Source organism: Lycium ferocissimum, chromosome 5, assembly GCF_029784015.1.
Source record: "Lycium ferocissimum isolate CSIRO_LF1 chromosome 5, AGI_CSIRO_Lferr_CH_V1, whole genome shotgun sequence".
In the NCBI taxonomy this organism is placed as follows: domain Eukaryota; kingdom Viridiplantae; phylum Streptophyta; class Magnoliopsida; order Solanales; family Solanaceae; genus Lycium; species Lycium ferocissimum.
In genome coordinates this window covers 29,382,654-29,404,707 of record NC_081346.1, presented here as the reverse complement: position 1 = coordinate 29,404,707, position 22,054 = coordinate 29,382,654, and the positions used below count along the sequence as shown (strand labels likewise).

At 37.2% G+C, this 22,054-nt stretch overlaps 2 protein-coding genes across 2 annotated transcripts; both read left to right on the top strand.

Moving 5' to 3' along the window:
- Nucleotides 1-4,108: 4,108 nt before the first annotated feature.
- LOC132057704 (uncharacterized) lies at nucleotides 4,109-5,917 on the top strand. The gene is made up of 3 exons (XM_059450318.1): nucleotides 4,109-4,400; nucleotides 4,492-4,589; nucleotides 4,916-5,917. The coding sequence occupies exons 1-3, from the start codon at nucleotides 4,109-4,111 to the stop codon at nucleotides 5,915-5,917; spliced, it is 1,392 nt and encodes a 463-aa protein (XP_059306301.1).
- Nucleotides 5,918-11,650: 5,733 nt separating this feature from the next.
- On the top strand, nucleotides 11,651-17,349 carry LOC132056659 (protein PPLZ12). The gene is made up of 5 exons (XM_059448946.1): nucleotides 11,651-11,946; nucleotides 13,070-13,190; nucleotides 13,301-13,392; nucleotides 14,735-14,831; nucleotides 16,621-17,349. Exons 1-5 carry the CDS (start codon nucleotides 11,752-11,754, stop codon nucleotides 16,986-16,988), a joined length of 873 nt encoding a protein of 290 aa, XP_059304929.1. The 5' UTR covers nucleotides 11,651-11,751; the 3' UTR covers nucleotides 16,989-17,349.
- The last annotated feature ends 4,705 nt before the right edge of the window (nucleotides 17,350-22,054 follow it).

Genomic DNA, 22,054 nt, shown 5'->3' with positions numbered 1-22,054 from the left:
CTTTTCAGAATACTGCACGTTTCACGTCTAATCACACTGATAAAACACAAATTTAAATGACACCTCCATGCCCAAAGCCACGTGTCTCTTAGCCATTGGGCGACGGTTCACTTAACTGATGCAAATAGTCTTTATATCTTCTTCAGTCCTTATTTCCTCCATTTTAAAAAAACTCAAGCCCATATACATTCAAAATCATTCATCTCCAAAATGTCCAGAAGAATCCGCCTTCCTATGTACCCAGGGCTACAAACTCCATCACCGGACGTTCTTCCTTCCTATGCACCCACGGCTACAAACTCCATTACCAGACGTTCTTTTATAATGACTTCGAACGGCTCTTTAGGGGGCTGGGAGAGGGCAGGGAGAGATTGACAAGGTCTCTCTGCAAGATCAAGTGATTTCTGCGTCTCCTCTTGCAGGCGAAGGATATTGACCCAGATGCCCTCATAACCCCCCCTCCCTCCGCGCAACCCCTTAGTTTAGTTTAGTTATGTAGTTTTAGTTTTCATGTATATTTCATTTTGTTGTAAGTTTTTTGCAAAGCTTTCATTGGTGAAAGTTATAGATGGAAGCAATTTTTGGGCTTTCATATTTGAAAGCTTTTATATCTTTTTACTGTTTTGGTTGGGGGTTGTAATGAAATGAAAGATATGGTTGTTGTTCATTTTTCTTGTGTTGTGTTTTATTTATGTCCTTTTTGGATTTTTGCATTTGTTTTCTAACCGTCGAAATAAAGCTAAGTGTGCTAAGTCTATTAATAGACATAACTGATAATAAATGACTATGATCTATAATTACTCATTGACACGATCTATGATGGACCTTTAAGGTTGATTATAAGTCATGGAAATAAAGGTGACTATTTGATAAGCCATGCTACCTTGTGTTTTGGTATTTTGAAGATTAGACAAACCTACTCGAGGAACCAGTTACGATGATAGAAAGACCAGGTCTCCTGAAGTGTCGTACGGTTGGCTCTGGCTTACAAAGTAAAACACATCCCTTTATGAGTACAACGAGCAAAGATACAACAAGAAAGAGTTACTTTATGGGCTGTCACCTTCACTCTTCCTCTACATATTCAAACATCATGCTAAAGTGAAGATTTGATTCTTGAAAAATCCAAATCTAAAAGTGCAAGTCTCCACCCATCAAGGTGTGTTCAAGAACAAAGCTTCAACAAATCCAAGGACCTGTTCTTCGACAACTGAAGTTGTGTTAAGTCCTAGGAGTGTTAAGTTTCTGTTCTTTTGTTCTTAAACCTGTAAACCTACTCTTCTCAAAAGAAAGTTGTTGTAGGTACTCTGAATTCTCAGTAGTTATGCATAAGTAGTTTACCTTAATTCTATTGAGTGGTACCCTTGGCTAGAGTTAGTCAAGGTGTATTAGTGTTTTTGGCTGGAGGTAGTCAAACAGTGTTGAACTCTCAAGGGCTGCTTGTAGGAAGTGCATCTTCACAAGCGTTTGAGTGGTACACTAGGCTAAAGTTAGTCTAGGTGTATTAGTTGGCTTGGCTAGAGGTAGTAAAGAGTTCCTTGTAGTAGGGGTACTGCAAGGGTGGAGGGATTATGTGAGTTAATTCCTAGATTTCAAGAGTTGTAATTTGAAGTTGATCGGTGTAGTGGAGTTAAAATTTTACGTGGTAGGTCGTAGTTGTTAATCCCTTGAGCAAGGAGTTTTTCACGAAAATATCCTGTGTTATTTACTCACTGCACTATATCAGGGAACTGGTAAACAACCAAGTCCCTCATATATTGTTTGGTGGACGCACAGCTTTTATCAATTGGTATCAGAGCAGGTTCTTTCTAAAAAAGGTTAACAACTAGAAAGGATCGTTCACATGGCTGCTCTACCAAACAAAGAAGAGAAGAGAAAGAATCTGAATGATAAGGAAAGAAGTGAATCAAGTGATGATGACGAATTAGAAATTGCATATCGCACTCATAGATTTCAAAAAATCATTCGAAAAGGTGCTGAATCCCTGAAGAAAATGAGTCACAGTGAAAACCTCAAGGACAACTTTAACAGAATAGCTGCAAGAAATATGGAGCTTGACAAAAGGCTCAAAAGAAAGGAGGCAGCTGAAGACTTAATGAGGCAGGCCTTGAATGCATGAAAGGACTCTATGAGGGAACTTGAAGAGGAAACCGACTCAAGTGATATATCCAAGTCTGGAGTTAACAATGGCTCCTCAACGAGTGTCTTGGATCTCAGTGTTGTAAAAAATTCTGGCGCTAATGATGAAACCAAAGAAAAGGAGGTAGATCCTCTTGACGATCAAGAAAGACTCGAAGATCACTCTCACAAAAGATTAATCTCCCTTGTAAAAAAATTGATAAATGAGATTCATGGACTCATTTAAGAGAAGAAGAAGATAGATGAGAAACTTGACAGTACAGAATAAGAGAGGGATGACATGGTCGCATGCATCGTAGATCTACAAGAACAAGTTCAGGAAGTACAAGAACAAGTTCAGGAAGTTACTAGAGAAAACCTTCTTCTAAGCAACAACATCAAACAGCTGATGAATACATCAGATGGAGAGAAGGAGGTATCAGACAAAGCTCAGGGTGAGCACGAGAGCAAACTTAAGCAAATCTAAATAAGCCCTGAAGCTGAGAAGCATAAGCATAAGGAGCCTCAGGAGAACCTGTGCGAAGTGAACATTAAGCTGGAAAAATCTCTGCAGAAGACTTGGTGCTCAACCCCTTCCATAGATATGACTAATATAAAGGACAGACAAGAATGTGGACCTCAAAAGACCACTACCTCCTATCATTCCCTTGGCAAAAGCAATCTTAAAGCAGAAGGATCAGGGTGCTCTCATTGCAAAAAAGCCAGTTCCCTAGAAGAGAATCATCCTATCAACATAAATACACCAAGGAGAAATGAAGACACTGCTAAACAGAAGACAAAAAGGGGGGAACCTGATCACCACCAGAAAAGAGAAGACCTACCTAAATAGAGAAAAGAAAGCGTGTGCTTTTGGAAAGACACTTTCCCACGACTTTGTAAATAGCTACTTCTGAAGGAGATGCAGCAAAGGTGCAGAAGGCTCAGAGTAAAGATGTCGTGTCAGAGAAATCATGAAGAGATGTGATCCCTCCTATTTCTTAAAGAGAGTGTGATGTTTCTGATTCTGGTTGAAAAGTGTTCCTCCGCAGCATCTAACTTGCACATGTATTGTTACAGGTCTACACGCATGGATGTCTCAGAACAACGCAAGCTTAAAGGGACACGGCATAAGCAAGAATGACTGCCCATTTTTTTTTTTTTTTTTTGTAAATGACATCAACAAAAAGAGTCAAGAAACCTGGTCTCTGCAACTTAGGTTAGTAGTCTTTTCAAAGACCTGCATAAAATTGAAACTGTCATTTAAGTGCCATGTCATCAAAATTGGTTAGTTGAAATGCTTAATATCTTCCTCAGAACGTTACACCTTTTCCAACCCGACCCAATCGTCACTTTACCCTCTTCAAGTACCCATAATCGCTTCTCTATTTCCTCACTTGAAATCAGAATTTCAAATCACTCTCTCACTTCTCTGCATCATCACACAAACCTGCTCTCTCTCTCTCTCTCTCTCTCTCTCTCTCTCTCTCTCTCTCTCTTCTTTCACTCTCTTCTTTACGTTAAAATCTCATACTGTCTAACGAAGAATTCACTTCGCAAGCCCCTTCTGAGATAAACCTCACCTCTTCTCCATCCAAATCCAAAAACTCACCCAAATTAAATCAGCCTTTGTCTTCCCCAAAACCCCAAACTCGCTCACTTCAAAATCCCGTTGTCACTTCACCAGAATCTCTTGTCACTAGTCACTCCCCTAAAGAGTCAGCACTTCCACCAAAAGCTTCAGACCAAGTTGAGAAACCTGACTCCGTCAGTAGCGAACACACCGCGTCTGTCTCAAAATATTTTTGAGATACTGATGAGATAGAGGGACAAGAAAATGAAGTAGAAGTTACTAGTCAATCCATTGAGAGAACAAAGAAATCTAGTCAAAAGAATGAAAACCTGATCTCTCAAGACATGCATAAGGAAGAAATTGTGTGCAATAAGAAGGAGCAAACTGGAGAAATCAACAAGGGAATTGAGGAAGATAGTAATGAGAAAAAGGGTAACTCTCTTACTTCTGGGTATCATAGAAGTAGATGATTTAATAGAAGAGCCAGTAGAGGAATCGCCTATAAAGGTAGACGGGACCATCTTTGGGATTGGTAAAAATCGATCTAGTAAGATGGATAGTGATGCCGTTCTTATGGCAAGTTTTGCAAAAACCTTAAGTGAAATGGGAAATGTTAGACTTTCAGAAGAAGGAAATGAGAGACCCTTTCCTTCAATACAAGAAATGTTTGATTCCGAACATAGGACAATTTCTATGCGGGATAAGACACCAGGTTCTCCTAACATAAATCGAGACTTGATGTTAAATCCTGAACCCGTATCCCACAATGTTGTACCCTTCGATAAGATTGCACCTGAGGAAAGATCATGGTCAAAATGATCATGCAAATGAATCTGATGAAGAGGACATACCACTTGTCTTAAAGTTAAGAAAAGGATCTGGGAGTAAACCTGCATCCAGAGTAAGAACTACTTTTGCTCGAACAACATACTCAACTCCTAAGGCAAACAAAGCAAAAGGTAGAAAGAAGACTAGAAGACTCGAAGAAATAGTCGATCGACCGACAAAATCAACGTGGTGGATGTGAAAACTACAACCGCTAATGATGATGATAAAGAAATAGTGGAAGAAGGGAAGGACGTTTCATTTGAAGAGGAAAATTCTGAGAAAAGAGAGTAAGAAAAGAAAAGGATCAGAGAACAAAGAGTAACACCAATTGGGTGTGACAAATCTAAATCTTCAAAGCAAATGAAAAGTTTAAGCAATGAGGAATCTGGTTCCTCATAGAAACAGAAAGTGGGCAAATTTATTGCTCAGAGTGAAAATGAAAGAAGGGAAAATCTAAAGAAGCAAAGGTTATTGCTTGGTAGGGTGGTCGACCCAGAAATCTCTGACAAATTTGGAATAAAGGGATTGCTTAAAATTATTGATTTTCAGAAATGGAGCCATTTGTTTGCTCCACCAATTCCAAATATTTACGAGGCACAGGTAGTTGAATTTTTTTCAAATCTCTACTGCTCTGACTACCAGGGCACCCTTATTACATCGGTTAGTGGAACAGATTTTGAGTTAACCGAAGAGGTCCTAGGAAAAATTCTTAAAGTTCCCACTGAAGGAATAAGGACCATCACTAGGACTACTTCAAGCAACTTTAAGGTCATGATTTCCCAAAACATGGTCGAAAATACAAGTGCCAGGGCTAGTCTTCTGAAGAAGGAAATGAAAGCAGAGTATCAACTCATGTTCGAGTTGGTAAACAAAGTGCTACTTCCAAGGGCTGATGGTCGCACCGTTGCCTCCATCGCAGACCTAGTGCTTATAGAAGCATTGTCCAACTTTCAACGCATCAACCTTACTGCAATCATGATTGAACACATAATCAAGGTGGTGAATGCACCAGAAGGAAAACATGGACTTCCCTATGGTTTTGGTCTGACCAAAGTATTTGAGCATTTCAAGGTTAGAACAGACAAAGATACCAAGGGATCCAATAAACACATGTTCTCTATAGAAACTCTAGAAGAGTGTGATTGTATACACAGGAAAGGCGGCGTTGGAAGCACCTCCACAATCTCAACTCAGCTTCAGGCACAGGAAAGGATGATTGCTGAACTGCAAAGGGTCAAGGCTGAGAATGTTCTTCTTCAGGCTCGATTAACCGAAAGAGAGAAAGAAGTTGGGTCCCAAGATGTCTTAAAGGCTGCAAGATCTGAGATCAAGTGGATGAGCTTAAGGACCAGACGCTTCAGAACCAACATGTTAACAGTGAACGCTTGGACAAACTTCTAAATGCTCTGACCTCCCAAAATCCTTAATCTTCCCATAATTAAAATCCATCACACATGCTTGATTGATATTTGGAAAATATGACTTTTTTTTGTTATGCACTTTCTGATCTGACTACTATGTTTTGATAATACATTGACTGATTTGGGCATTCATTCTGTTTTGTGTCTGCTAAATTGCTTGTCTAATTTCTCTTATGTTGTGTTGACCTTGTGGCTCTGAGTTAGCGATGTTGAACTTAGCTTTACTTACTTTTCGATGATGCCAAAAGAGGGAATAATTGGTAAAGGTAAAGAGGGATTGGACTGATCATTGTTCTGTGATATGTGTACAAGTGATGGGATTGATAGTTTAATCATTAGTTGCTGCTTCTTTGGTTGCTACTATGGACTAGTTCTCAAGGGGAACAAGTGGGAATCTGGTCCTCAAGGGGAATACAACTTATGTGTTTGTCATTATCAAAAAGGGGGAAATTGATAAGCCATGCTACCTTGTGTTTTGGTGTTTTGAAGATTTGACATGCCTACTCGAGGAACCAATTACGATGATAGAGAGACCAGGTCTCCTGAAGTGTCGTACGCTCAACTCTATAACCGTAAAGCTATTGTCACCGTAGCAGACAACAAAGCAAAGACACAAAGAAGAGTTACTTTATGGGTCACCCTTCACTCTTCCTCTACATATTCAAACATCATGCTAAAGTGAAGATTTGATTCTTGCAAAATCCAAAATTGTTCGGATCTAAAAGTGCGTGGTCTCCACCCATCAATGTGTGTTCAAGAACAAAGCTTCACAAATCTAAGGACTCGTTCTTCGACAACTGAAGTTGTGTTAAGTCCTAGGAGTGTTAAGTTTCTGTTCTTTTGTTCTTAAACCTGTAAACCTACTCTTCTCAAAATAAAGTTGTTGTAGGTACTCTGAATTCTCAGTAGTTATGCATAGGTAGTTTACCTTCATTCTATTGAGTGGTACCCTTGGCTAGAGTTAGTCAAGGTGTATTAGTGTTTTGGTCGGAGGTAGTTAAACAAAGGTTGAACTCTCAAGGCCGCCAGGAAGTGCATCTTTACAAGCGTTTGAGTGGTACACTAGGCTAAAGTTAGTCTAGGCGTATTAGTTAGCTTGGCTAGAGGTAGTAAAGAGTTCCTTGTAGTAGGGGTACTACAAGGGTGGAGGGATTATGTGATATAATTCCTAGATTTCCTAGATTTCAAGAGTTGTAATCTGAAGTTGCTTGGTGTTGTGGAGTTGAAATCCTACGTGGTAGGTCATGGTTTTTAATCCCTTGAGCAAGGAGTTTTCCACGATAATATCCTGTGTTATTTACTTATATCGTACTGCATCAGGGAACTGGTAAACAAGCAGGTCCTTCATATATTAGTTGGTAGACGCACAACTTTTATCACTATTAGAACGAGAAGCCTGCTAAATTTGCACAAGTCCAACAGACAAAAAAAAATATGAACCCCAAACCTCAAATCTAAAAAAAGCCAAAAATAAATAAAATAAAATAAATAAAAAGATTTGATACTATTTAAACATTATAATAACACTTTAATACATCATATGAGAATCCCCATCCATTAGACACATGATCAAAATAGTTTTAGGACATCTAATGGTCTTTAAATCACTAATATTAGTCTAAGAAAGTCAAAATAAATAAAATAAAATAAATAAAAAAACTTGATACTATTTAAACATTATAATAACACTTTAATACATCATATGAGAGTCTCCATCCATTAGACACGTGATCAAAATAGTTTTAGGACACCTAATGATCCTTAAATCACTAATATTAGTCTAAAAACGCCATAAATAAATAAATAAAAAGACTTGATAATATTTAAACATTATAATAATACTTTAATACATCATATGAGAGTCCCCACCAATTAGAGACATGATCCAAAGAGTTTAAGCACAAGTAATAGTTATTATATCACTACAATCCAATTAGTCTAACAATAAGTTATTGTTCTCAAAGTACAACCTTGTTTGTTAAAACTGTCAGACATTAGTAATGATTGTTTGTCATCATCCACCACACACATTCAACAAAAACTTAATTGTTTGTTACAACTCAAATAACCAAATTAGTTGTTTGAAGAACCATTAATCTGGGCGAGGACGCCCGACACAACTTTTTCAGAGTCAAACTCAACATTAGCTTGACTCGTCTCACTAGCATTCTTCTCATTAACCTGAGAAGTGACATCTGCTGCCTTCTCAGCTTGAGCAAGAATCGGCATAGGGATCTCAACCTTCTATACCTCAACCTTCCCAAGTTTCTCAACTTCAGAAGTTGGTCTAGGGACCTCAATCTTCTCATGAGCAGCTGGTCCAGGGATCTCAGCAGTTGGCTCAGCACCTACATTCAACTTGTTGATAGCAGATGGTTCCACAGGTGCTTGTGCTGCATTTTTTGGACATAATTAAAAAGAATGAAAATCGTATACAACATAATTACAATAAAAAAATTCAAAATCTTCACCTTTTTCTTTGACAGTCTCCTGATTCTTCTTCTCCTCCTTCTAAATTTTTTCGCCTCCACATAAGTGAGAAGAACATTCAGAGACTCCTCCATCTTATATACACGTTGTTGCAGTTCCACATGCTCTATCGGTACTGATGGGCCCCCGGCAGTGCGGCACGACCCCTAAAAGTCCCAATGCCAACATAATCACCAAAATCTTCTGATTGAATATCTTCCCCATCATATGAGAGCTCATTGGACTCATTTTCAAACCTACTACGTCGCTTCGAGGCATGATGAGTATCCTCATCAGAATTATCCTTGGGCTCCTTTCTCAACTTACTAGGAGCCTTCGAGCTATTCTTTGATGTAACCAATATGGTCACGCTTTCTGATTCAATCTTCAATTTATCTATGATGAGATCATCAACCTCATCATCAAATGCCAAGAAGTCTTTCATGTAGTCCTGCTCCAGCTCACGCATAGTGGGGATGATGTAACGGCGCATAACCTACAAATACGCAAAACATTAGCATTTAGTTTATATTTTTGTAAAAACATTGATAATAGACTCCAAATTTATACTAATTGAAATTCCCCTCCAATCCTAAATAAATCACCTTCGCAAATCGCTCCATTTTTGTGGTGTGCCACCTAAGAATCCTAGGAATAAAGTAGGAACCTCATCCGATTGCTAGCGTACGCAAATCCAAGCGTGGGGAAAGCTTCACAAGTCCGGACCTATAATGACACAAATAATCGCTAAGTGTCAAAATAAATAACACACAGTCTATAATCTACTACACCAGTGGTTTATAACATGTACCATGAATGCCCTCAAGGTGGATTTAGTGGTGCCTGGGAACGTCTACCTTGTCCTTCAAGTATTCCACAGTGAGTTCAAAGGATTCTTCTCCCCAAGGATAGCTCTGGAAGATTCCAAATCGTCAACCATTTTAAACCAATCAGGGTCCACACCCCTTAGACACATCTTTGGCCATCAAAATTGTATGGAGAAACCACACAAGACAACATTTCAGCTTTTCTTCTTTATTTAATCTAGGTCCTCTTATCACTAATATTAGTTTTTCTGATGTAATATTCTTGTTTCGAGTAACCTTTGAGCAGAATTCTACCCAGTTCTTAATTGTCCTGTCCTCTCTAGATTGGGAGGGATAGGATTCACAATTTAAACTAGTGATCAACGCAAACTCCTTCAACCTAAAACACCCAGGCTTGTCGTTCACGAGGAACCATACTGGACTACATGACGAAGAAGCATATAGGGGATCATCCGTCTGTTGAAATTGATAAAGAATCTTGACAGTTTTCTAAAGTGACCAAAATAGGGACGCTTCCACATTTTCCTTAGTTTTTTATCTCTCAACACCTTGTTAAATTCAACTAACAACGTCAGTCTTCTCCTAACAGAAACTTTTGCTGCAAAAGATTCATAATCATCCAGCCAATTGATGAAGACATACTTTTCAACGTTACTTGTCTTTGCACGATATGGCAAGGACAAATGATCAACATCTTCAGCAACACTAGAGTGTTTTGAACCATCCTCAGATACACTCTCAACTCTACTGTCAACTCTATCTCCATCAACACTACACTCATCAATGGGGTCTGAGTAGGACGCACTCTCAGCTTCTGCACTTCTTTTTCTTTTTCTTTTTCTATCTCGGCTAAGTTCTTCGCTTCTTCTTTTTTTATCCCTACGATTTGCATTAGAATGAGTTTCAACCACAGCACAAGAACGGGGGATTATTTTTCCTCATCTTCCTCTACACCTAGGCATTTATACGATCTATATACAAATAATAGAGACGTTGATCAACCACGATATAAAAATAAGAATAATCGAGCTAATGTTTATTAATAGACCATATGTAATTTCAAAAAGCAAAAACAGAAAAAGAAAGATCGAAACAAGCAAAATAAGTATAAATAACACACATTTCGACGAAAAAATAGATAAAACAACAAAGGTTTTGAAAAAAAAAAAAGCAGATCTTTATGAACATTAGTTTTTTATCAAGATCGAAAAAATAAAAAATTCAGGGCAATATGGAGCTCAAAATGCTCCGACAAAGTTGCAGAGTTAAAGAAACTACCTGTTGACGATGATCATGGCATATTAGAGCTTAGGGGAGAGGTGGAAGTTTGAGAGTTCCAAGCTAGAAAGAGAAATGAAGAAGTGAAAGGGACGGATGAGAGGGAGAGAGGCTTTGTATATTTTATTACAAGTCAAAGGGACTTAAGTGTATAACTTAAAACCTCCAAACTTTTTAAAATTATGAAATGTACCCCCACTCCCCTTTTTCTAAACCCTAAAATCAAAAAATAATTGAAAAAGAAATTGAGTGATCTTATTCCCAATTGAAATTTGAAAGTGGCCTCCTTCACAAATCTTCTCAAAATACTTCTTAAAAGAATTTCTGAACTTCTTGCAAGACTTAATTCCAAAAAAATATCATATTTTGACCCCTCACATATTGATCAATTTTAATGTTAATCCTTATTATATTCATTAAACACATCTAACCTTAAACTAATTACAATGTGATTTTTCTATGTTTTGCATATAAAATATGCCACGTCTAGATTTTTTAGCGCTATTTTACTCTCAAATATAGAATAAAATACAAATTTTGTACAACATATAGAGTAATTAAATGACAGCAATTAGCAATTCATCAAATTTGTAAAGAAGTACGAGCAAAAGGATCGAAAACATTGGTTAAGACCTAACCATACATCATAAGAATCATAAGTAATATTTCAAGCGCGAAAATTCCGTTTCAAGAAAAAAGGTTACAATACAGAAAACTCATTTAAACACTCAAATTATGACATGTTCATATTGGACACCTAAAAACATGATAAAATATTTTTATAGACTCATTTAAACACTCAAATTATGACATGTTCATATTGGACACCTGAACACATGATAAAATGTTTTTATTAAACATTCCGATTAAAAGTTTGAAAAAAATACCCATTACATAAATAAGTTAATCACTTAAAATATATCACGTTCTTTAGTTATACGCATTTTTTAAATAATTTTTGTGAAAGTATCTAATATAAATCTTATATCACGTGTTTATATGCTCAATCGGAATATATTTAGGTGTTCAATCGGAATATATATCATAATTTGGGTGTCTCATGACAAGTTTAAGAAGTGGCGTGTACTTATTCGGTCAAAAAAAAAAAAAAAAAAGATATTTCTTGCGAACAAGTTTGTAACCACGTTAGTGTGGCGGTCGTCGCGTGTAAGTTTGGCAATACAAAAACGCGGTCTCCCTAAAATCACCACCAACATCAAACCGGTAACTGAGAAAAGGGATGGGGAATGTTAACTGCGTATTCTGTGGATGCATAGAACAGGCGAGCGTCGGTGTGGTGGAAAAATGGGGACGTTTTTATAGGTTAGCAGAACCAGGACTCAATTTTTGGAATCCCTTGGCTGGTGAATGCCTCTCTGGAATTCTCTCCACAAGGATCAATTCTCTCGATGTCAAAATTGAGACCAAAACCAAGGTTTACTAATCTTCCTATTTTTTTTTACAATTCTAATTTGTATATGCAAAAGCTGAACGATCTGTCGGTTAATTTTGATTTTACTTTGCTAGTTACAATTGTAGTGAGTAGATGTTTCACGATTCATTCCTGTAATGCAATTTTTGTGTCAAATGTTTGTATTAGTTATGAAAGGTAAACCACATATTTATAATATACGAGAGCTATTACCATTTCCCAAATAGACAAAACAAAATTGAATGATCGATCGGTTATTTTTGACTAATTTTTTTTTTGTTTTTTTAATTACAGTTGCTAGTTACAATTGTAGTAAGTAGATGCTTCACAATTCAGTCATGTAATGCAACTTTTGTGTCAAATGTTTGTATTAGTCATAAAAGGTAACTGACATGATTATAATGTCGATACGAGGTAATTGATTAACAAATTGGTTTTGTCCACTCAATTCATATTAGGATGATATCAAATGAGTGGATAAATCTAAGAAATATTAGGTTGTGAGAAAGAGGGAAAAAGCTTAGATGTTCTTAACTTACTATTGGTCGGTGAAAGTATATTCAAGCTGATATCATGTAGCAAGTTCAGTTCTGTTAAAATAAATGAACTTTAAACTGTTGGAATTTCAAGCACGCTTGGTTCTGTTATGTTTTTATGAGGTGGTATATTGCTGAAGAGAGTTGGAGATTAGATTAATACACTCTTGAATTGGTGAAATTGCTGATTTTTAGGGAACTTTACCTACCCCTATAATCTGCAGTAAATGTTTCCAATGTATGAATAGTTTTGCTGTTTGTAAGTCGTTCAGATATTGTGCAGTTCCTTTCAGAGTAATTCGTGCTGAGCATTTTTTTTTTTCTTTTTCTTATTCGTCTGGATGAATAGGAACTGCAGTAAATTGACACTAGGCTAATGGTAGTTCTCTATGATATGATGAATGATATTCAAATGCTTTTGATTGTGAGGTCCTTTGATCTAATATACTTTGCCGTAAAGCTACTGGTATCTTTTTGGGAATGCAATAGCTGTATAGGACAGAGGTGGTTTGATTTTAGAATCTCTAGTTGGAAATGGACCAATATGTTGCTTTACCTGGAGAAAGTTAATTAATATGCAATTTGTTCAGGACAATGTCTTTGTTCAATTGCTGTGCTCGATCCAATATCGAGTGATCAGACAAAATGCTGATGATGCTTTCTATGAGTTGCAAAATCCAACGGAGCAAATTCAGGCTTATGTATTTGATGGTAATTTGGTTTTTTTGTGGTTTTACTTTTCTTGAGTATATGCTTTCTATCTTTTATATTTGTGCCACTTGTACAATGCTCATCTCATTCAATCTTCTTGATCCTTCTAGTTGTTCGAGCCCATGTCCCCAAAATGAATTTGGACGAGCTTTTTGAGCAAAAGGATGAAGTTGCTAAGGCTGTCTTGGAGGAACTTGAGAAGGTAAATTTGTGTTTTTGTGCGGGCGGGAAACGAAATCAATCTTACCATTTTTAGATTTGGAACAGAACCTGATCCATAGGAAAGAGGGGATTTAGTAGGATGGTGAGGGGTAAAGAAAGCAAAGCAAAAAAAAAAAAAAAAAAAAAACTAGTTAGTTTGTTTGTTCATATGTTCTCTCTCTATGAAACTCAAACAAATCTTATCTTGTTTCAAACTGTTGGAGCCTGGACTTTGCTTTGAAATGCAGGTCTTAAATGGCATAAAATCATTTGGATGACTTCAGCTCCCCAAAAATTTTGGGTCTTCTGCCACTTGTTTGTTTCTTAGTTGAGATTTTATCATGCAAACTGCAACTTTTGATCAATTTTATGTGGAAGGCAGGGAATTTGGATCATAATTAGATTGCCTCTCTGCTTGGGATTGTTTTAACACTTGCTTCTTACTCAAGATGTTTTCTTCCCTCATTTTTTGCAGTTCGTCTTAATATCTTTTTCTTTTTTCTCAAAGTGCATTACTCCTATTATCTAGTAGCATGTATTGATTGACAATTATCAATTAACCTTTTCTGAGAAGATACTCTCAGAATCTTGAAAGTGGAAACTGTATGTTCAAGTAGTCATCTTCAACTAATTGAAGGAAATTAGGCTTTTCTGCTGATCTTCCTTTCAGTATGTTAGGGGAAAACGCTCGGTCTTGGTCTGCTGTCTTTAATATATTATACTACCTCTTAATATGTCTCTAAGAGGATATATTGTATTTCTCTTCTTAATTTTATTAATCAAGTAGAATTGTAGAAATGAGGCAGAACCAACAACACAGTGTCCTTCCACCCCCTCCCCTGCCCTGCAAAAAGGAAAAATATTCCACAAAAGGGAAGAAAAAAAGGATTACTCTGTTAGCTTACTCCAAAAAAAAAGGAATGTTAATGTAAAACTTAAAAGCTTTGGTCTGGCGTGTGTTCTAGTTCTTTCTTCTTTTTTCATTAGTATGCCAGTGAAAATTCTCGACCTTGGTCTAGAATAAATTTTGTTATTTTTACTGGTCAAGTAGAATTTGATGTAGAACTCACTGTAAGCTGTTTGCTGCCGCCCCCTCACACACACACACACAAAAAACCCACCCCAAGAAAGGGAAGAAGAAGCACAGCCAAAAGGAAAAAATACAATCTCAATCTGACTTATCGAAAAGGAGAAACTGGGAACAGAGAGAGTTTAGATCATGAAGTTGTTCTCTAAGAAAGCTTTAGGGACCATTTTTTCAGAGTCTACAAGGGTTTGAAACTTTCCCCAGTCCAATAGGAATTTTTTGTTTCTTGGAGTCTCTTATTTAGTTTATATGTCAGGTGATGGGTGCGTATGGATATAATATCGAGCACATACTGATGGTTGACATTATTCCTGATGCTTCTGTGAGAAGAGCAATGAACGAGATAAATGCAGGTAAGACACGCTCTAGTTTTGCAGATGAATAACGTTTCTTGTTAAAAAATGCATGTTTTAAGATCTGAAGGGGATTAGTTTCTTCTTTCTGTATTAGTATACAAATAAAGTGCTGATGGTATTTATGTTTGTACTCTTCCTACTTCTGAATTAGTGTACAAAGAGTGTTGATGATACTTAGTTTCTACTTCTGAATTAGCATAGTTCTGCAGAATTTTTAGTTTCTACTTCTGAATTAGCATAGTTCTGCATATGAATAAAATTTGTGTTCAAAGAATGCATGGTTTAAAATTTGAAGGGGAATTAGTATGCAAATAGCGTTAATGGTACTTCAATTTCTGCTTTTTGACCTCTGAATTAGTTTACAAAATAGAGTGTTGATAATACTCAAGTTTCTACCTTTGTGTACAAATAGAGCATTGATGGTACTGATCTGTTGTAATCCTTGGTAAATTCCAATGCACATGCCGGCACTTAGACACTTTTTTTTTGTTTTTTAGGTAAATAAGTTGATTTTATTACCAAGTGAACATTACAGCACAGGAAAAACAGAACTGGACAGCCCCCAGTTCTGCAGCAAACTACTACATCTATTTCAACCTCCTACCTCACTACACAAGCTCAGAACATCATGATCACAACTTTACTACAGAACAACTAGTACTAAGGATAGAAGTTCAGGTTAGTCAGCAGCATAGCCAATCTTGGCCTCATTCTTCCTCTGATATGAACTTCCTGCACAATCTTCCTCACAAGTATTGGGGTGTCTCTGCTCTGCCCTTTGAAAATTCTGTGGTTCCTCTCTTGCCATATGTGATACACAGTTGCAGCAAGAGCCATTCTATAAACTTCTGCAGTTCTGCCCTTGGCTGCTTCCCTTTGCAATGAGTTACAGCCCATCTTGTTTCATCTTCCCAACTCTATACTTGCCTTTGAATGTTTAGCCAGTGCAGAATTCTGTGCCATATCTGGGCTGAGAAGGAGCAACTTAAAAACAGGTGGCTATTACTCTCCACCTCAATCTCACATAACACACAATCAACATTATCTGCACATCCCCATCCAGCCAATCTATCCTTTGTGAGCAGCCTACAATTAAGTGCTAGATATTGTATGAACAGCCACTTAGGACACGGAGCATTGTTACACACCAATTTCCTCCACTCCACTTTCTGGTATTCACCCCTAAGCTTCTGGTATATCTGCTTTATTGAGAACTTAGAAACTTTTTATCTTTGAGCAAGGTGTTGATTGAGGACGCATCTGGTGTGTGGAGGGACAAATGTTACCTAACTGTCCCTTTTGTTTCTGGAAGTACTACTACAACAACAACATACCCACTGTAGTTCCACAAGTGCGAAAGACCCTCGGCTCAAGAGAAAGCAGGGCAAAAAGTCAGCCAAGAATTGATGAAAGTAAAGGAACCATGGCAAAATACTATAAATAAGCAGTATGAAAATAAGTAACAGTAAATGTAGCAAACTAATACGATAATCGAAGCACAAGAGACATCAGAAAGTAACAGGAAGTTAAAGGTCAAGGAACTACAAAGATAATACTGCGCCTACTATACGGAATGGATACACGGGACTACGTTCCACTACCTACCTGGAAGTACTATATGATTGACATAGAGGAGGACTATATGTCCTCAAAAGATTCAAATGTTCATTATTGCCATAAAAAATATTTTTTTCCCAGGTTGTTGTAATAGATTATAGATTGTAATCTGATACGTGGATTAAGAGCTTTCTTAACTATATACTCTTAATCTTATTCTGTATTGTAGCTCAAAGGATGCAGCTTGCTAGTGTATACAAAGGAGAAGCAGATAAGATTCTCCAAGTTAAGAAAGCAGAAGCTGAGGCTGAAGCCAAGTATTTAGGTGGGGTTGGGGTTGCCAGGCAGAGGCAGGCAATTACTGATGGTTTGAGAGAGAACATCTTGAACTTCTCGCATAAAGTAGAAGGGGCCTCCGCTAAAGAAGTGATGGATCTAATAATGATCACCCAGTATTTTGACACCATCAAAGACCTTGGAAACTCTTCAAAGAACACTACCGTTTTCATACCACATGGTCCTGGCCATGTTCGTGACATTGGTGACCAGATACGCAACGGCCTGATGGAGGCAGCTAGTGCACAGGTCACTGAATAGGTGTGCTGGTCTGCAAAATATACTGTGAGAAGCATCTCCCTACCTATGTCTGGACAGAAGGTTACACGATAAGAACAATCTGAGTTTGATAGTTTTGGCTTGGATTGCTTTTGTTTTCTCTTTAGCCATGAGCATTGGCAACGTTGTTTATGCTGTATAGCAAAATAAAATAACGAAGTTTTAAATAGAAAAGCGAGGAGTACCAGAAAATCTGTATATGCACTTTCAGGTGCTATAGCGACTAGTGATTACATTTGTTAAGTGGATGGAGATCTAAAAATATGTTGATAGGTATATTGACCTTGTCATCATTGTGTATGGACTGCATATGAGAATCTATATTTGTTTCGGGTTCATCTCATGTTCAAGCTAGTGTAACGCATTTATTAGCTACAAAATAGCAAGAACTGTTAAGATTTATCTTACTATTAGCTCTGTTTAACCATTTGTTTCTGGAAAAGGTCACAGCATGGGTAACGTCACTCAAGTTTTTGTAATATTAACAGGTTGGTAATTAATTCCTTGGCGAAGGAATGTTAGCCCCTAAAATTGACGAAAAGTTTGGCCGCCATGTTTTTGTCATTTTCAGCTTGTTCTTCATATTTTCTAGAGATCCTTTAGGGGTGGGGATGACAATGGAAAGGTTTAAACTTTAAGATTTTTTCTGAACCCATCACAAATTACTGCTCTAGTATAATAAAAATGTTTTTCAAATTAATAAGTTAAACACGAACTGTTACTCTCAATCTTTAAAATACATAGATTTGAAAGTTTGGTCAAATAGACTATAGGGTTAGTTTGGTCAATTTTTGAAACTTCAAACAAATTAAAACTAAAATTAGGTGGATGAAAAAGTACCTAATAGTCAGTGGGGTTAAATTTGACTTATCAATTAAAATTCTTTTGACAGCACTAAGTATTGCTAGTCAATGCTCAATAGGTTGGCAACTTTGTCCTTGCTTTAAGCATAGAGCATTCTAATTTTGATGTCAATACCTTCACCGTGAACTATTAGCTTGTACATCAAGACATTATTACGGTATTACCTATATTTGAAAAATCATCCATATTACTTTTGAAAGAAATTTGAAATGCAACCATCCCTCTATATATGTTGGACCTAACTTGTAGAAACCGAGCAACTTTTAATTCAGAGCCTATCGTACTTTAAGAACTGGATGAAAATTGAAAATGGTGACAAGCTAACAATTGGGCCTAAACCGTGAGTCCATTTTGCCTCCTATTTGGATATTAGTTCCATGAAGCCCGGGCATTGAAAATGGTGACAAGCTAACAATTGGGCCTAAACCGTGAGTCCATTTTGCCTCCTATTTGGATACTAGTTCCATGAGGCCCTCAAGATATAAAAGTAGATATTTTAATTAAAGAAATATAATTTATTTTAGTAATAATTAAATTTCAAATAAGTATATTTTCAATATCTAAAAGCAAAATTTTCATTTCACTCTTTTATTATTTTAACTTCCGAATTCAATCAAACCCGTAGCCGACACTCTAACTTCCCCCTGCTTCAAACTTATTTTGTGTTTAAAAGATGAATTATAGTTAACCAAACAAGAGACTTTAAAGATAACCCAATCTCGACTGATAATACTATCTTCATTTTCAACACTATATGACATCATTTAATAATTTTTTAATCTATCTTAAAATTATTTAGTAATATCTTTTTAAACACATATGAGCTCATTAAAGTATAAATATAAAGTAAAAGAAATGTCTACATGTAGATAAAAGAATTTTCAAGAAATCCTCAAATTTCATAATACAAATATAAAGTAAAAGAAATATCTACATGTAAAAATCTATAATAAGCAACAAATGAAAAAGGAGAAAACAAGAGAGCAACAAGAAGCAAGAATCTAGCGAAGAAATGACTATTTTATAGGTTAATAGATAAGATCAATAGAGGAAAGTAACCAGGGGTCTTAGGTTCGAGCCTGAATTTGAAAAAATTCTTAGTATGGAACGCTTCTCCTAAACGATGGGCCCTACGCGACACGGATCCAAATTAATCGGACTCCAATGTGGATACCGGACACTTGATAGCAAATAAGAAAAGGAAAAATACGGTAGGAGGTTTGACAGCTTTTGAAAAGTCGACCACAAGTACAAAAAATAAATTTAACTTTAAAAAATAAGATCAGGACCTAAAAGTAATTAATTGAAAAGTTTGATATTTTATTGAAAACTTTTGTGAGGACTACAAAAGCACTTGATTGTCTCTTATATATGGTAGTAATTTCTGATAAGGAACTACTCCTCCGGTCCATTTTAGTGGTTATTATGTTTACTAGAAATAACTGATCAAAATAGTATCATATTAGAAATTCAAGATAAAGGGTGTGTTCGGTATGAAGGAAAATGTTTTCCTGGATAATGTGTTCTTGGAAAATAAGTGAATTTCTACTTATTTGCTCATGTTCGTTTGGGTAGCGGAAAATAAGTGAATTTCTTACTTATTTTCTCATGTTCGTTTGGTTAGAAACATTTTCAGGAAAATACCCACCCAAGCCCCACAACCCACCCCAACCCCACCCCCAACCCCACCCCCCCCCAACCCCACCCCTACCCCCATCCCGATTTTTTTTGAAGTATTTAATTTTTTTTCTGGATTTTCTAAACCACCACATCCCCCCTGCCCCCCCCCCCTCGATGTGGACCCATACCACACCAACCCCCACAACCACCTACCCCCCACCCTCAATTTTTTTTGAGGGGGTGGTGGGGTATCGGGAATGGGGGGTGGGGGTGGGGGCAAAAAACCAACAAAAAAAAATTCAAAACTTTTTTTCCAAAACAAAATTATTTTTTTTGGCGGGGGGGGGGGTTGAGGGGTGAGGCAAGGGGTGGGGGGGTGGTGCAAAAAACAAAAAAAAAAAAAAAAAACTTTTTTTTCAAAACAAAATTAATTTTTTTTTGGGAGGGGGGGGGGGGGTGGGGGGGGTAGGTGGGGTGGTGCAAAAAACAAAAAAAAAATTCAAAACTTTCTTTTCAAAACAAAATTAATTTTTTTTGGGAAGGGGTGGGTGGGATGGGGCGGGGTGGTGCAAAAAACAAAAAAAAATTCAAAACTTTTTTTTCAAAACAAAATTTTTTTGGGGGGGGGGGGGGGGGTGCGGGTTGGGAGCGGGGTGGTGCAAAAACAAAAAAAAAAATTCAAAATTTTTTTTCAAAACAAATTTTTTTTTTTTTTTTGGTGGGGGGGGGGGGGGGGGGCGGGGTGGGGGGTGGCGTAATGGGGTGGGGTGGTGCAAAAAATAAAAATTCAAAACTTTTTTTTCAAAACAAAATTAATTTTTTTTTGCCGGGAGGGGGAGAGGGGCAGGAGTGGGTGGGTGGGGTAGGCGTGGGGGTGGGGTGGGGTGGTGGGAGTGGTTGGGGGTGGGTTGGGTGGTTGGTGGAATGCACTTATAGACTTGTTTTCCCTAAATTTATTAGGGAAGTCATTTTCCCCATTTTGAGAAACTTGTTTTTCTAAAGAAAACGTTTTTCAAAATTTTTGACCAAACGAACATGGGAAAATTGAAAACATTTTCCGGAAAATGTTTTCCTCCATACCGAACACACCCAAAATCAAACAATTTTTCCCATTTTAGCCTTAATATTAATTGTTCTTGAAAGTAACAAACATCGATACTTAACATAGAATATCTAAACGTGAAGAATACTTACACAAATGCTATGATTGTGTAGATTAGCTCAATTGTGTTTCCTCAAATGGTCATTCAAGTTGTAGGAATAACTCACTAATGTAATTTTTGAATTTTTTTTTTGATAAGAAGATCATCAAACTATAGGTGTGTTCGGTATGGAGGAAAATGTTTTCTTGGAAAATAAGTGAATTTGTACTTATTTTCTCATGTTCGGTTGGGTGGTGGAAAAATAAGTGAATTTCTTACTTATTTTCTCATGTTCGGTTGGTTGGTAGAAAATATTTTTCAGAAAAATACTATTCATGCCCCACCAACCCCACCAACCCCACCACCCCATACCACACCAACCCTCCCACCCCCACCACCCACCAAACACGCCAAGCACTCACGCACCCTCCACCCCCAACCAAATCCCACCCCTACACCCACCCTTCACACCTAACCTCCACCCTCCAACTACTTGATCTTCACCCACCCCTACCCCAGACCACCACCCACCTCGCACCACTGCTCTATTGAACCCTCCCACCCACCTACCCCTCCCAAATTTTCTATTTCATATATTTTATTTAACTTTTATAAAAATGAGAATTTTTTTCTTATCCACCCCACCCCCGCCCATTATCCCTCATCGCCATCCACTATCCCTTACAGCCACCCACCACTCACTCCAAACCAAATTTTACCATGCAAACTTTTAATTTTTATAATTTTTTTATACAGGTAAAATTAAATATGAAGTAGAAAATTCTGGAGGGGGTTGTGGGGGGTCAAAAAAGAATTTAAAACTTTTTTGAAAAAAATTAATTTTCTTGGAGGGGTGGTGGGGGTGTGGGCATGGGGGTGGGGAGGAGGGTGGATGGGGAGTCAGAGAAAACCAAAAAAAAAAAAAAAACTTTCCAATTTTTTTTTTTAAATATTTTTTTTGAAGAGGGTGGTAGGGTGTTGGGGCCCGGGGGGTTGGGGTGGGTGAGGGAGGTTGTGGGAGTTGTTGGGGTTTGGTGGAAGGGTGGTTGGTGAAATGTCAATTGTGGACTTGTTTTTCCTACTTTGATTGGGGAAGTCATTTTTTTCATTTTTGAGGAACTTGATTTCTAAAAAATTTGGCCAAACGAACATGCAAAAATTAGAAAACATTCCTTCGTATACGTCCATGTTTTCAACAAAGTAAAACAAATAGATAGTGTTTACATTTCTAAAGGATGTTCACAACCCATTCTTTTAGAATCCATTTTTAGACATAAGATACCTTAACCCATTTTTAAGTTATTTGACCCACTAGTATACTGTTACACCTCGAAAAATTTTCCGTTGATGCACAGTGAATAGGCTAATGAGGAATATGAAGTATACGATATTTCAATAAGTGAGAAATAGCAATTGATGATT